Source organism: Polypterus senegalus, chromosome 14 (assembly GCF_016835505.1).
Source record: "Polypterus senegalus isolate Bchr_013 chromosome 14, ASM1683550v1, whole genome shotgun sequence".
Lineage (NCBI taxonomy): Eukaryota > Metazoa > Chordata > Cladistia > Polypteriformes > Polypteridae > Polypterus > Polypterus senegalus.
Genome location: NC_053167.1, coordinates 110,970,352 through 110,985,064, shown reverse-complemented (window position 1 = coordinate 110,985,064; position 14,713 = coordinate 110,970,352). Strand labels below are relative to the sequence as shown.

Genomic DNA, 14,713 nt, shown 5'->3' with positions numbered 1-14,713 from the left:
CTTGGTTATTTAATGTGGCATTGTTTTCTCTGAACTGGCCAACAAAGAACTACCACTTCAGTGAGGGTCCATTTGAAATTTCCAACAGCAGAACTTGTAATTTCTCTGTCCCATAGCATGTGAATGAAGCAAAAGTAGCAGTCATTTGTGAACAAAGTAGCGGTTGTTGGAAAAGAGGGTGATGTGCTTGTACATTAATAAGTTAATGAAATGTGATACCACCTACGAGTGATTACTTTGTTCATCAATTATGGCACATTTTAGGCTGCCTTTTCTTCATATCTTGTAGTGTAGATCTTCACTGATCACATATTGGAAACAGTTTCCAGATTTGGGTTTTCTTTGCAAAATGTGGTATGAAGTTTTAAACTGAGGTCTTTTAATTATATTCTTTTTATATCATAAACAAAGTGTGAAGCTGTTAAGTTTTTAGAATATACTTTTCAACCTTCTCTATATCAAAACAAGTCCTTACATCCACCCTAGCCAGTGATCATTTTGTTTATTTAACACACCCATAAGATATGTATAAATAGGAACAATTAACTCTTTAACAGTACAGGATCCCTATTACTAATAGAATTCAAAAACAATTTTACAGTAAGGTCCATAAGAATCTGGACAGTAATACAATTTTCATATTTTTGTCCCTGTGCACCACTTGAAATGAAGTAATAATTATATGATTGACGTATAGTCTTTCAGCTTTAACTCGAGGGGTTAACAAAAATATTTTATGCACTGTTCAGAAAAGAGAGCTGTATACATGGTTCCCCCCTATTTTCAGGGGCAGAAAAATATTTGGACAAACTAACATAACCATAAATGATCATTTTCAGTATTTGGTTGAAAACTCCTTTACAGTCAATGAATTCCTGAAGTCTGGAACCCGTGGCCAACTCCCAAGTGCTGGGTTTCCACCCAAGTGATACTTTGCCAGGGGTTTACCGCAGCTGTCACAGTTGCTGCTTTTTATTTGGACTTTCTGCCATCACGTTTGTCTCCAGCAAGTGAAATGCATGTCCAATTGAGTTGAGGTCAGCTGATTGACTTGGCCATTGAAGAATATTCCACTGCTTTGCTTTGAAAAGCACTTGATTTGCTGTCACAGTATTTTTTGGCTCACTGTCCCATCTGTACTGTGATATCATTTGTCTGAATCTGAGAAGACCGTATAGCCTTGTGCCCTTCAGAAATCAACCTGCAGCTTTTGTCAGCATTCATATCATCAGTAAACAACAATGACCCACTTCCATTGGAAGTCATACAAGCCCCTGCTATCTCTTAGTTTGTATTCTCTGTCTAATGATGGCCTGTTTTCATTTGCATGGACAGCTCTTTGGACCGCATATTGAGAGCTCACAGTGACAGCTTCCAAATGCAAATTCCACACTTGGAATCAACTCCAGACCTTCTACCTGCTTAATAGTTAATGAAATAATGAGGGAACTGCTCCCACCTGGTTATGGAACAGCTTGTCAGTCAATTGTTTAAATAATTTTGAGCCACGTAAATGGGGGGACCACGTTTAAAAATGGGTGTCATTCCTAAATGGCTCATACAATATTTCTGTTAATCCCTTTGGATTAATGCTGAAAGCAAACGCTTCAATCACCTAATTATTTATTCATTTGAAATCCATTGTGGGGGTGTATAGAGCGAACATTATGAAATTTATGTCACTGTCCAAATATTTAAGGACCTAACTGTAGCTCTTAAATCTATTGAACCTTTAGGAACCATAATCTGTGGGCTGATGAAAATAAATTAATCTTAGGAAACAGAGCAATGTTACAATCAATGTTACAACAGTGTAGATGCATCTCACATAAGACCCAAGGATTACTTGGGCTATAAAAGTGCCAACAGCATTATTGCTGAGCGCTACTTGGGCCGTCGTTTATAGGCATGTCTTGCATATGCGTCAGGCCTGAAAGTTACCCAAGCAGCGGTGTAGATGCGTATTCTGCTAGCCTAATAACGAGTTTCGTAAGAAATGCCTCTCGTTAGCAGTGATGACAAGGTGAACATGTCTTCAGGCAGTGAAATGAAATGGTCAGTGAAACCAAAATTGATTCTGGTGAATCCGAATGTGATGATCGTCTCACTTGCACATGTGCAGTGTGCTGCTCATATTATTATTATTATTTTTCATTATTTCTATCAGTATTATACTTTCTGACTTTGTACTTTTAGTGTTTTGCGTGTTTTACTGTGGAAGGATTAGATTTAATAAAAATTAAATTTTTCAAGCCAAAAAATGCAATTTTTTTACGTTTTTTGAGAAATAATGTAATGAAAAAGAGGTTAATAGTGATGTAGTGCTCTAATATACCATATAGAATTGGTTAAGTCTCTAAAGGTCAGATGGCCAGAAGGACAGAAAAACAAACAAACAAGAAAAGACTCCAGTGAAGCTGGAGAAAAAACAAAATCTGCAGGGATTCCAAGGCCTAAAGACCAGCAAGCCCGCACTGGGCATTAATGATCTTACGTAAATGTCCATAACATAAATGTTCTTCAGTAGAGGATTCAATGTAGTGGGTCCTGTGGGAAGTTGGGGTATACTCTTTTATTCAAACATCCCAAGCAGTTGTGTTTTGATCACGTGGTTGTCTACTACAGAAGAAACAGAAAGGAAACCGAAACATAGAGATTAACAAAGTCTGTAAATTCATTAAGGAATCTGAACATTCTATACATATCTAGTTTATTAAAAATAGAACTAAAAAGTAGTTATGAAAAAGCAAAATTTAAAAACTGCGTTTTTAGGAGTTTTATTTTAAATGCTCCACAGTGTTAGTAAGCCTGGCGTATCTCCTTTAGTAAAGTATTCCAGACTTTTGGTGTATAATGGCAAAAAGCCATCTCACTACTTCTTTTTATGCTTGGCGCTTTGAATAATAAACCGACCACTATTGGAAGATCTAAGGTTCTGACTTGGAATCTTGGGCGATAGGCACTCCAAAATGTATCGTGTAGCAAGAATATTTAAAAATGTATTTATCATTAGTAGTACAATATTTTAAAGTCAATTCTAAAGGACACAGGTAACCAAAGTAATGACACTGAAACTGATGAGATGTGCACAGATTTCCTTTTTCTGGTTAATTTTCTTACTACTGTGTTTTGAACTAACTGCAGCTGATTGATGCTTTCCTTAGGTAGCCCTGTTAGTAGTTCACTATCAACTAAAAACAAAAGTGTGAATAATTTTCCTAGCATCTTGCAGTGTTTTAAGAAAGGTCTAACTATTGCTTTGTTCTTTAAATGGAAAAATGCAGGCCTAGTAATATGGTTAATGTGCAATTTAAAGTTTACATCAGAGTCCATAATTAAACCTGAATTCTTTACTTCTGCTTTGACTTTTAAAGCTAAGGGATCAAATTTACTTTTAATCAATCAATCAATCAACATTTATTTATATAGCACATATTTATACAAAAAATGTAGCTTAAAGTGCTTTACAAAATGAATAGAAAAATAGAATTATTTTTATAATTATAATTAATGCTCTAATTATTTCCATTTTTACCAACAACGGATGTTTCTGTTTTTCCCTTATTTATTTTGAGGGAACTGCTTCTTTTCAGAAATATAAGTAAGTCATTGGATTAGAGATCTCTAAGTGGCAGGGTCATCTGTTGCTATAGACCGGTAAAGCTGCGTGTCATCTTTGTAACTGTGGTAGCTCACCTTGTGTTTTTGATATAATACTACTTTAAGCAGTGCAGTTTCTGTACTAGAACTTGTAAAACCTGATTGAAACTTATCAAGAATAGAATGTTTATTTAAATAGTCATTTAATTGTTGAAAAACAGCTTTTTATTTAAAAAAGTGCAGGTTGCAAATTGGTCTAAAGTTGTCAAAGCCAAAGGAGTCTAGATTATTTTCTTGAGCAAGATCCTAACCATTGCAATCTTTAGACAATCTGGGAAGACCACCGTATCTAAGGACGAGTTAACTATGTCAAGTACACTATCAATTAGCCAATCGGAGATATCTATTTAAAAGCCTGTTGGAAGTGTGGAGTTTTTAGCTAAGAAATTATTCTACGGAGTTCAGGTAAACCTGTCTAAGTGAAGGAGTTTTATTTGAGCAAGGTGGGGTCCACCAGGATTAATTTTGCAGGCATGTATTATAGTACATCTAATATGTGTTTGTTTATTTTGTGTTTTAAAAAATTTGGCAGAAGCCTCATACATGTTGCAAGAAATTTCTAGGGAGCATGTTATTGATAGAACTGGGTTTAGAAGACAATTAAGTTTTGAGGTGATCCAGTGGATGAAGTAACGCTATTAGAAAAACAGGTTAGGGTTCAAACAGAATTTATCAGTCTGTTTCTCAACTAAAATGTGAAGGCTGAATAGTATTAAAAGCAGACAAGTAATCGATAAACAACCATTTTTCATTGGCTTTTGATCATTCTGTGTGCTCCAACAGCAGGTTTAGAAGTGTAGCTGTGGCATAATTCACCCTCATCTTCATTCTGTATGCAAATTGTTAAGCATTCAGATAGGCCTGATATTTGTGTAGCAGCTCTGTCTCAAACAGTCTCTCAAGTATTTTATGATGTCTGTGCTTTTTACCTTGTAGGATTACAATGGAAGGTCATCCCAGAAGTGGACAGAGGAAGAAAATCAAACTGACTTCATGAAAAGTGATGTAAGAGTATTCACTAAATTACTTACAATAATGATGTCATGCCCTGTTTTGTCTAGAAGTCATGAATGAAACCTAGATGTAGTATTTTTTATGAATATGTTTCTGACCAGTGAAAAATGATAATTATCCTTTTAGTGTTTTGTTAAGGTGGGTATGCTTCAACGAGACATTCTAGAGTACTGTGTCATAGGCCAGGGAAAGTAATATTCCTCTCTATATCTGAATTGACTTGGGAACCAGCAGATATTAGTTTAATTCTGTGAATGCCCAAGTGCAATAATAAATGGAATGATTGGACCAGACAGCATTTTACTCCAATATGCCGAAAAAGCTAGTTATTATATATACAAAGTCTTAAAATGGATTTTTCAAAAATATCTGAATAATGGGTTAATTGTTACAGAGTAAAAACTAGCAGACAAGTTTTTATTTAAAAAAAGTGAGTTAATGGTGTACAGACTTGGACATTGGACTGTAAATCAGATGGCTGCTAGTTCATTTCTTGTCTTGGGCCACTTGTCTAATCAAATTATTTAATTTGCCAGTGTTGCAGCTGTAAAAATAATATGTTTTAAATAATTGTAATGTATCCTGATGTTGTAAGGCACATTTGGTAAAGATGTCTGTCAAATTTGCACTAATAATAAAGAATATTGGTCTAGAGTTAACAAGTCCCATTTATCTTAAATCTCATCAAGTGCAGAATAATATGAGCAATTATAAAAGTCAAAATAGAGCTCCATCGGGCAGTCAGCATGGGTTTAGATAGGGGGGATTGTGTTTCACTAATATGCTGGAGTTTTGTGGACATTTTTGTGAAGCATTTAATGCTATACATCTTGACTTACAAAGTGCTTTTGACAGGACATACGCTAGTAAGCAGACTACAAGAGACAGAGATTCGGGGTGCAATGTGCTGAATTGCTCTGAACTAGTCAGATCCGATAACCCTAAAATAGTAGCTTAATATATAAATAACTTTTTCAGAATTAGTTGATTTGTTTTAATTTATACTGTGTAAACAATTTAATCTAAATTTAGTTACATTTGCAAATTGAGTGGATATAAATAAAATGCATTATTATCTATACTAATAAAAGGCAAAGCCCTCACTGACTCACTCACTCACACATCACTAATTCTCCAACTTCCCGTGTAGGGAAGCTTAAGCTTACAGCTTACTTACAAAATTTAAGCAGGTTTCATTTCGAAATTCTACACGTAATGGTCATAAAGGTCGTTAACGGTCGACAACATCCGCCATGTTGAACTTTCTTATTTACGGCCCCATCTTCACGAAATTTGGTAGGCGCTAACCGAAACCGATGTACGTACTTATTTTGATGGTATGACGCCACTGTCTGCCGCCATATTGAACTTTCCAACGTCACTAATTCTCCAACTTCCCATGTAGGTAGAAGGCTGATATTTGGCATGCTCATTCCTTACAGCTTACTGACAAAAGTTAAGCAGGTTTCATTTCGAAATTCTACGCATAACGGTCAACAATGTCCGCCATGTTGAACTTTCTTATTTATGGCCCCATCTTCACAAAATTTGGTAGGTGGCTTCCCTGTGCTAACCAAAACCGATGTACGTACTTATTTCAGTGGTATGACGCCACTGTCGGCCACAATGTTGAACTTTTCAATGGTCTTTGTTACTTATGGGCCCATCTTCAAGAAATTTGGTACGCGGGTTCCCAACGCTAACTAAATCCTACTTACGTACATATATACGTCTATAGCCTACAGCTCGGTCACCGTGTGAGGCGGCGTTGGGTCCCCAACACCTCCCATGTTATTGGCTGCCTGCCTATATAAGGCCGGCCGTCACTCCGGTCTCTACATTCCCTTCCTTGCTTCGCCACGGATTCACGTCTCCCTGCTGATAACTACAGCCTTTTTATTTAATCCACGGCTTCTCCGCTGTTTTATTGTTCGTTTATTTTTTCATTTTATTATTACGACTAGCCAAATACCCGCGCCTCGCAGCGGAGAAGTAGTGTGTTAAAGAAGTTATGAAAAAGAAAAGGAAACATTTTAATAATAACGTAACATGATTGACAATGTAATTGTTTTGTCATTGTCATGAGTGTTGCTGGCATATATCTATAATATAGATAGATTGATAGAAGTGTATGTAAATGTGTGTCTGTGTATATATATATATATATATATATATATATACTGTATATATAAATATATATACTGTATATATATCTATATGTATACATTATATCCATCTATCTATATATGTATATTTATATATATATCTCCTTTCGGGTGCGAGTGCCAGAATCCATTGAGGAAGAAAAATTAAAAACATTATTTGTACAAGATCTTAATTTATTTATCCATTCCTAAATAATTAAATGGGCAGGCTATTTCGTATCAGTGCAGTACGCTGCTTGTTAAAACGGATGACTCCTAATCTTACGTGCACTTAGTGCTGCGTGGGTATTATGAACTATCGTATTTGTTGAAGTTCTATTTAAATTTTAAATATAAGTAATTTTATTTAATCGACAGAAATATGTTTAGTAGGAATGAAAGTTAAATTTAATCATCATTGCATAATTTTTTCTTCACCATAGAAATTTAAAGACTAAATCCAACTGCCTGATGGGTTCATCAGATTATGGGTTCATCAGGCAGTACACACTCACTGCACCCACTCTCGCGAATCAAACCTCAGACGTCAGCGCTAAAGGTGAAGATTCTCATGTTGCGCTAGGATGTGTGGTTCGTTTATTTGACAGTATGTAGATCGGGGTGTAAATATATATATATATATATATATATATATATATATATATATATATATATATATATATAACTTTTGAGAATTCAACGTATAGTTTTGTCCAGGAGGAAAGCATTGTTGCCTCAAATCAATGGCAACCTTTTGTAGGGTGTGTCCCTGAGACTTATTAATTGTCATCGCGAAGCAGAGCCTTACTGGAAATTTGAGGCATTTCAATTGAAATGGGAGATCAGGGGGTATAATGATGATGCCAGGAATACATTCAGAGTGTGGCGCTCTGCTGCTTTTTTTGTGTAGTTGCCTTCACACGGCCTCTCCGCTGCTTTATAAACGAACGCCATATAAAGCCATCACCTTGTCAATTGTGTAATGCGTTTTTTGAACAGGTTTGATGCATGGAAGTGATCACTCGTACTGCGTTCAGTAAGTTCACGTGGGCTGCTCTCCTGTGTGATGTTGCGATGTCCACGGCTTAATTTAATGTTAAGTAAGAGGGCACTTAAAAGTTTCTGGCAGCACTCCGGTTGTAATATGATGAAGCTGCGCGAGGTCACTTTTGAGAATGCAAGTATAGTTGTCCAGGAGAAAAGCAATCTTGCCTGAAATCAATGGCATCGTTTTGTAGGGTCTGTGCCTGAGACTTATTAATTGTCATCGCGCAGCAGAGCCTTACTGGAAATTGGAGGCATCTGAATTGAAATAGGAGATCAGAGGGTATAAAGGGGACGTGAGGAATACATTGAGTGTGGAGAAACTCTAGAGACAGCGTGTGTATTAACTTGTGGATTTTTCTGTGAGTATTTCGTGGCAGTGTGATGAAGTTGCTTCGGAAGACGGCGTTAGCCTTGGAGCTCAGATCAGAGCAAAATGAGGTGAATGGGAGGGGAGATGATGACGTGACTCCCCCACCCGCCTTAACTGTCAATCCCCACAAACACAGTCTCTCGAATTTGCATAAGCACACCCTTCACCTACAATTTTTTACTTAGTTATAAAGTGATCAAAACTCTCGTTTATATCCTGCGTCCTCTCATTAAACTTGTATCCCACATTACCCGTGGGCATGACAAACACCAGCAGCAGCCTGTCTATGAACTTAGTTTAAACTTTAGGTTTACACCGTGCTTTGTTTCCGAAGTAGCTGCACTCATGAATATGGTTGTAAATGTCAGTCGCTCGCTTCTTATTGTTTCGCTGCTTTCTCAATTATATAATGCATGTTTTGTTCAGCGCTTTTTGGAGCTCTTCCTTGTGTTCTACGTACTGCATTGACAGTCAGTTCACGTGATTACGTGGGAGGCGTGATGATGTCACACGAAACTCCGCCCCCCACGGCCATCCAGCTCAACTCCATTACATTATATGGAGAAAAATAGCTTCCAATTATGACCATTACGCGTAGAATTTCGAAATGAAACCTGCCCAACTTTTGTAAGTAAGCTGTAAGGAATGAGCCTGCCAAATTTCAGCCTTCTACCTACATGGGAAGTTGGAGAATTAGTGATGAGTCAGTGAGTGAGTGAGTGAGTCAGTCAGTCAGTCAGACAGTCAGTGAGGGCTTTGCCTTTTATTAGTATAGATTATAGTTATTGTTTAGGTATTTTAGACTTTTTATCATTTTATCATTCCAACTGTACCCCCATTAACATGTCTATCGAGGTGATCACCATTGATCAAAGAACTGTCACTTACTGAGTAGTTTCCATGCCCGGAGATGGCATCTACCTTTTCCATTCTCTTACATATTGCACGGCCATATCAGGCTCACTCTTGATATCCGGAAGAACATTGTGTCTTATGTATTGAATGACTGGGACAGGTTTAAGGTGTGGACTGATGACGGTACAGGAGATAATTATACTACACAGGAGCACTATAAGTGTGAAATGCTTAAGCCCTTCAGCTATGGTTCTGCACGTGAGTTGATGGCTGCCGCTGAATTGTTCGGTTGTCGCTTTCAAGTGTACCGAAATGGCCAAATATTTTACACCTTTTGACAACTGCCAATGCCTCTTAAACATCTTAGATTCACAGGTGACAATTTCAGTAGTGGACACTTTGATGTTTATGAATGTTTAAACTCTCAAAAGCTGGATGTGAAGTTATCGATGAAACCAGTTGTATGCTTACAACGCTTGACAGATGCCGAATGTCACTTCAACACAAGTCCTACAAATACTGTCGTAATTGAAACAAATCACGAAACTCAAACCGATTATGACAGCAGCAATCCAAGCTGTGAGATTTGAAACAAGATTACTGTTTACATGGCCAACTGTACGTTGCATGCTCAAGAATAAGCTCAGCGCACAGCTTGGTCATATTACAACCAGAGGGCCGAACTCACAATGTGGTATACAAAGAGATCCTTAACAAATTATTGGTATATTTTCCCTCAGTTTTAAAAGGTTTAATTTTCTGCTTAATAAAAATTTTAAGGCAGTACTTCGCCGCTGCGAAGTGCGGGTATTTTGCTAGATATTAATAATTAGTTAACTGAAGGCCATTAGAATACCAGTAGGGGAACCTATAATGGGCAGAAATGTAGCTTAAAGTCAATGTAAATGTAGTTTAAACTCAATAAATATAAATACTACATAAAACATAAACATTTTGATTTAAACAACTTTGACCCGAAAGATCTAGGAGTCCAGGTAAACTAATCAGTGCCCTTAACCAGGCAGTTTGTTTGAGAGGATAAAAAGACTAACAAGACATTTGAGATATTAAGTGGAGAGGTTATGCTTAAACTGCATACTGCCCTGTTTAGGCCACCTGTGAAATATGTTGTTAAAATCTTGACTTCCAGACTACAGACATAACAGATGTAGAACAAAATATATGAGATACTGAACATATTTTAGGACTTTGGGGTGGGTATTAAGGAAGGTTGGTGAATGATACATTTTGAAACAAATGTTAGAAGGTATTTCTGATATCTTCTGCACAAATTAGATCTACATGGGAGGTGTGTAAGAAGGAAATCTTTGATATTTAAACAGGCCTTTTCCCACATGAAGATTATTAAATCCAAATACTGTAGTGTCCATAAATGTATTGAATTGTTATTGTGTCATAAGGTTTATTCAGTTATGCAAGGTATGACAACATACATTTTATGTATAAAATATACTTCTTTCTGCCAAAAGAAGCAATACCATCTATTAGTGACAAGGGTGTACTTATTTTTTACACAGATAAAAGTGGCATTTCTGTTAATTTTTCATAAAAGTGGGATATCTGATCATTTTCCACTAAATAAGTTATGACAAAGTAGTGGCATCTTCTTCAGGCAAGATGTCCTGAGTTGCCTCGGCAGCTTGAATATTTTAATCTTTCTAGCCAATAAAAGGTGTCATTTTGCTTAACTTCTCTCTACGTTCATAATGGCTAACATGGTACAACAACCTTAGTACTTATGGCAAAGGCAAATTAACATTGTTTTTTTCCCCAATTACATCAACTTTATCTAAAGATGTTTTTTAAAAAGAAGATCAGGTCTTGACACTGTATATTGGTCACCTGGCTGCCAGGTACTCAGGGGCTAAAACCCCTCAGGCCTGGCTTCTGCAGTAGGGCCCTGTTTCCTGTTCTAGGCAAGGCTTTCTTTGATTAAATCAAGACTATCTTGAAGGTCAGAGGCCCATCTGTCTTTGTCTGAACCCTCCCCATAAAACAATTTACTAATGGACACCTTTATAAGGATCCTACCTGCTCCTCTTTGCAAAACATTTGCACTTTTCTTTTTAAACTTTATCATACAGTCTTCGTCTCAGCTAATACAGTATATTTTTTGCTGAAAATGAAAATGTTACTGTTATTTATTAGGTTTCAATTTTATTATTGTTAAGTACTTTCTTATACTTAATTTCCATACATTTTTATTTATTGAATATAAAAACCATGCTGTTAAGTAAAAGGTACATCAAATGGTGTTTCTTATACTTTTTAAAATTTTAAACAAAAATATAGTACAACATTACAGTAAATATTCTGTGACTATATAAGTTACCTTGTAACATTCTTTGCATCATGCTATTAGAAAGAAATTCCAAAATAATGATGCAAGAAACAAAGAATACATTCACAAACATCAGTCTGTAACATTATCATGTAAACCTCCAATACCTTAGCCATCTGAGGCGCAGGCATCATCTTCTTAAGCCGAGACAAGGCTCCTAGTGTATGTGCTGTGGACAACACAGAAAATGTGGACTTTTTTTTCTCCCTGAGAAAACTACTTTTCTGAAACATTTGAATGACCTGTAAGTAACATGTAACTAATTATTCACCTTCCTATCTGCAGCTTTTTTGTTTGCAGGTATTTCTTTAACAAGTTTAGCGATATGCCCTTGTAAAAATGTAAAAAAAAATCATTAGAGCAGTTAATAATCCATAGAATCTAAATAATATTTTAGGCATAAAAATCAGCTTCTTGTGTATATAATAAATAGAATTTTTCTTTACATATTTCTGAACTTTCTCAGGGAAAATTCTGAATTTTATAGTAAATCACTGCACCTTGTGTAAGCATGAATTGTGCTTTATTTAATACTGTTAAGCAGATAACTTAACCCATCATTTCATTGCTATTTTTCTAAATTGGGTTCCCATTTTTGTAATGCAATCAAGTGCATCTCCAAAAATTGTTTAGGGAAGATGCTTCAGTGAGAGAGGCAAAGTTGATCGAGTACTAAACCACATGTCTCATACAAATACCCTTTAGTATTGCACTTTAACTTAATTTCAGTCCATTTTCATAACCCCATGCTACAACCTCAGTTTTAACATATGCTGAAACCTCTGCAATGTTCATGTGCAGTTTGACCCAGAGTTCATCATCCTCATTCAGTATTCACTGTTTTTCTTTGCCCAATGTGCAATGGCAAATTTACATTAAAAGAGAAGAAAAAACATTTCATGGGGAGTACTTACTTGCAGCGAATTCCCAAATAGACTACAGTCGACCCTTGACATACAACCGGCCTGACATGCGAACAACTTGATTTACGACAAAAAATTTTGTTTTGATTTACGACCAACATCTTGCGTTTCGACCCGAATGTGGTCACGTGTATCCGCTTGTGCGATTGTAAACAAACAGCCGAGAGCGTTTGTAAGTGTCAGCCGGAGCCCAGATACATGTGTTTGTGGACGTAATTTCGGTCAGTGCAGTGATTTATCTATATATATATAATTCACTAAGACCATGGCAAGCAATATGCATAATTGCTAAGGAAGGAAGAGAAGGTAACAAAGGTAAAGAAAGTGAATGTTAAGGGATGGTTGCTAGCGGGCTGGCACGGCACATGATGATGTCATCAGGCTGAGTCAGCACCGGCTTGCTTTGGAGTGTATTATTACAGCAGTTCACAACACGGCCAGCTTTGAACTGAGTGCTCAAGTACTGCCATTATTAACTTGAGATACCGAGATCACAATCGAAACGAAGAAGGAAATTGTGCGGAAATATGAGAGTGGTGTTTGTGACCGATCTCGCGATTATGTACAGCATGTCGAAATCCACCATCTCGACAATTTTACAAAGAAAAGATTTGCATAAGGAGGCTCCTTCTAAACAATAACCACCTTCCGTTTCATTCTCCTCCTCCTCCCTTCCTGCAGCCCAAAAATGTCAAATTAAATGGTGAGTACAGTATGAAATTGTTGTGTCTGGTAGGCTAGGCACTTTTTATAACTTTTTGGTTATTACATTAGAAAAATTATTGGTGTTTTGGTAAATTATGCGCATTATACAACCCTTTTTTATTATGAAAAGGTTAAGTGAGTGTTGCTGTGGGAGGCTTGGAGCGCATTATGGGTATTTCCATTATTTCTTATGGGAAAAATAGTCTTGAGTTACAACCAACTTGAGTTACAACCTGCCCTCGCGAACGAATTGAGTTCATAAGTCAAGGGTCCACTGTACTTGGAAAAAATAATGCATCAGGCACAGTATAACCTTGACCGTATTTTCATAACATTAAGACACTGATTTTCTTTTGAAGTCCAGAGGAATGGCCCAAGTGGAACAAAAAACATTTTTTAAAATCCCTTCTGTCCCTACCATGTAGTGTATATTACAACAACACTAAAATATTCTTTTTTGTGTTTGAGTCTCCATTTTATTGATGTGACACTTAGAAGATAATTGGTGTGATAGTTAATGTTTTTTGATTCATGCAATGCATATTGGTTTCTTAGATTCCACTTGGAATTATGAATGCTGAGATTACTTCTGATTTCCACTCCATGTCCTCTAGCAAGATTATTCCTAACACAGATCATCATGGATCTACACCTAGATTGCCAGAGTTAAGTCTATCAGGTAATAAGCAAGCTTTTTTTCACCATAACTTCTGAAACGGTGTTACTTACTTGCACGTGCATTTATTTTCTCAAGAAAAGGAATGTGATAACAATACTGTATTTTGCAGTGCATATTTTTTATGACATGGGACAAAAATATGTAGATAGATAGATAGATACTTTATTAATCCCAAGGGGAAATTCATATATTCCAGCAGCAAGTGGCTATTACTACCTTTTTCTGCTATTGTTTGATACTATTTATTAGTGAGCATTGCTTTACATAACTGCTGCCATAATTTTCCCCCTTCAACTGCATGGCTATCTCTGTTACTGTGTTTTGTCCTTATCTTGTTTTTTCATTTAAGAGGCTTATTGTTCTCTTTGATTTTTAAATCATTTTATTGCTTTTTCCAAATAGGCTATTTTCATATAGCCAACATGGGTTTTAAAATGTACTGTATATGTTTGTTTCCTGGTTCTAGCCATGGTAGCTGATGTGCCCATGCTTCATACTCTTTAAGGGTGTAAAGGGTGGTTAGGTTGGCTGCCTTAGAGTTTTTTGACTGAACAGGATTTTACTTTAGTGATTGAATAAAAAAAAATTGGGGGAATGTGAAAATCTCCCTTGTACCAGTGGTAATTGTAAATCTAGAGATAGGACTGTGCTTCCTTATGCTCCTGTAACTCCCTTATTATGCAGACTGTAAATTTAACGCCCAGTGCTAAAATCTACTATCCACTTGTGCCATGTTTTACAGTGGTTATTGTGATAAAAGGCCTGTTGCACAGTGCAGTTTTTAAATAATTGCCTAACTGGGAAGTGCGGGTGTGTGCGAGCATGCTTCACTCTGGGGTTGACTGAAGTGCTTGGCTGATCGCATATACATGTGCAAAGGCAAGAGGATCAGTCAGGTGCCTCGTTCACACCTCCGAGGTAGCTGTGTATCACACCTGTGCCCAATCAGGCCAG

General features: G+C 36.6%; 1 protein-coding gene across 1 annotated transcript in view; it reads left to right on the top strand.

Moving 5' to 3' along the window:
- The window catches only part of LOC120514881, a 97,022-nt gene that overhangs the window by 29,532 nt on the left and 52,777 nt on the right, over positions 1 to 14,713 (top strand). The window contains exons 4-5 of the mRNA XM_039735508.1: positions 4,597 to 4,665; positions 13,636 to 13,759. Coding sequence (XP_039591442.1) covers positions 4,597 to 4,665; positions 13,636 to 13,759 — 193 coding nt within the window. The remainder of the gene's footprint in view (positions 1 to 4,596; positions 4,666 to 13,635; positions 13,760 to 14,713) is intronic.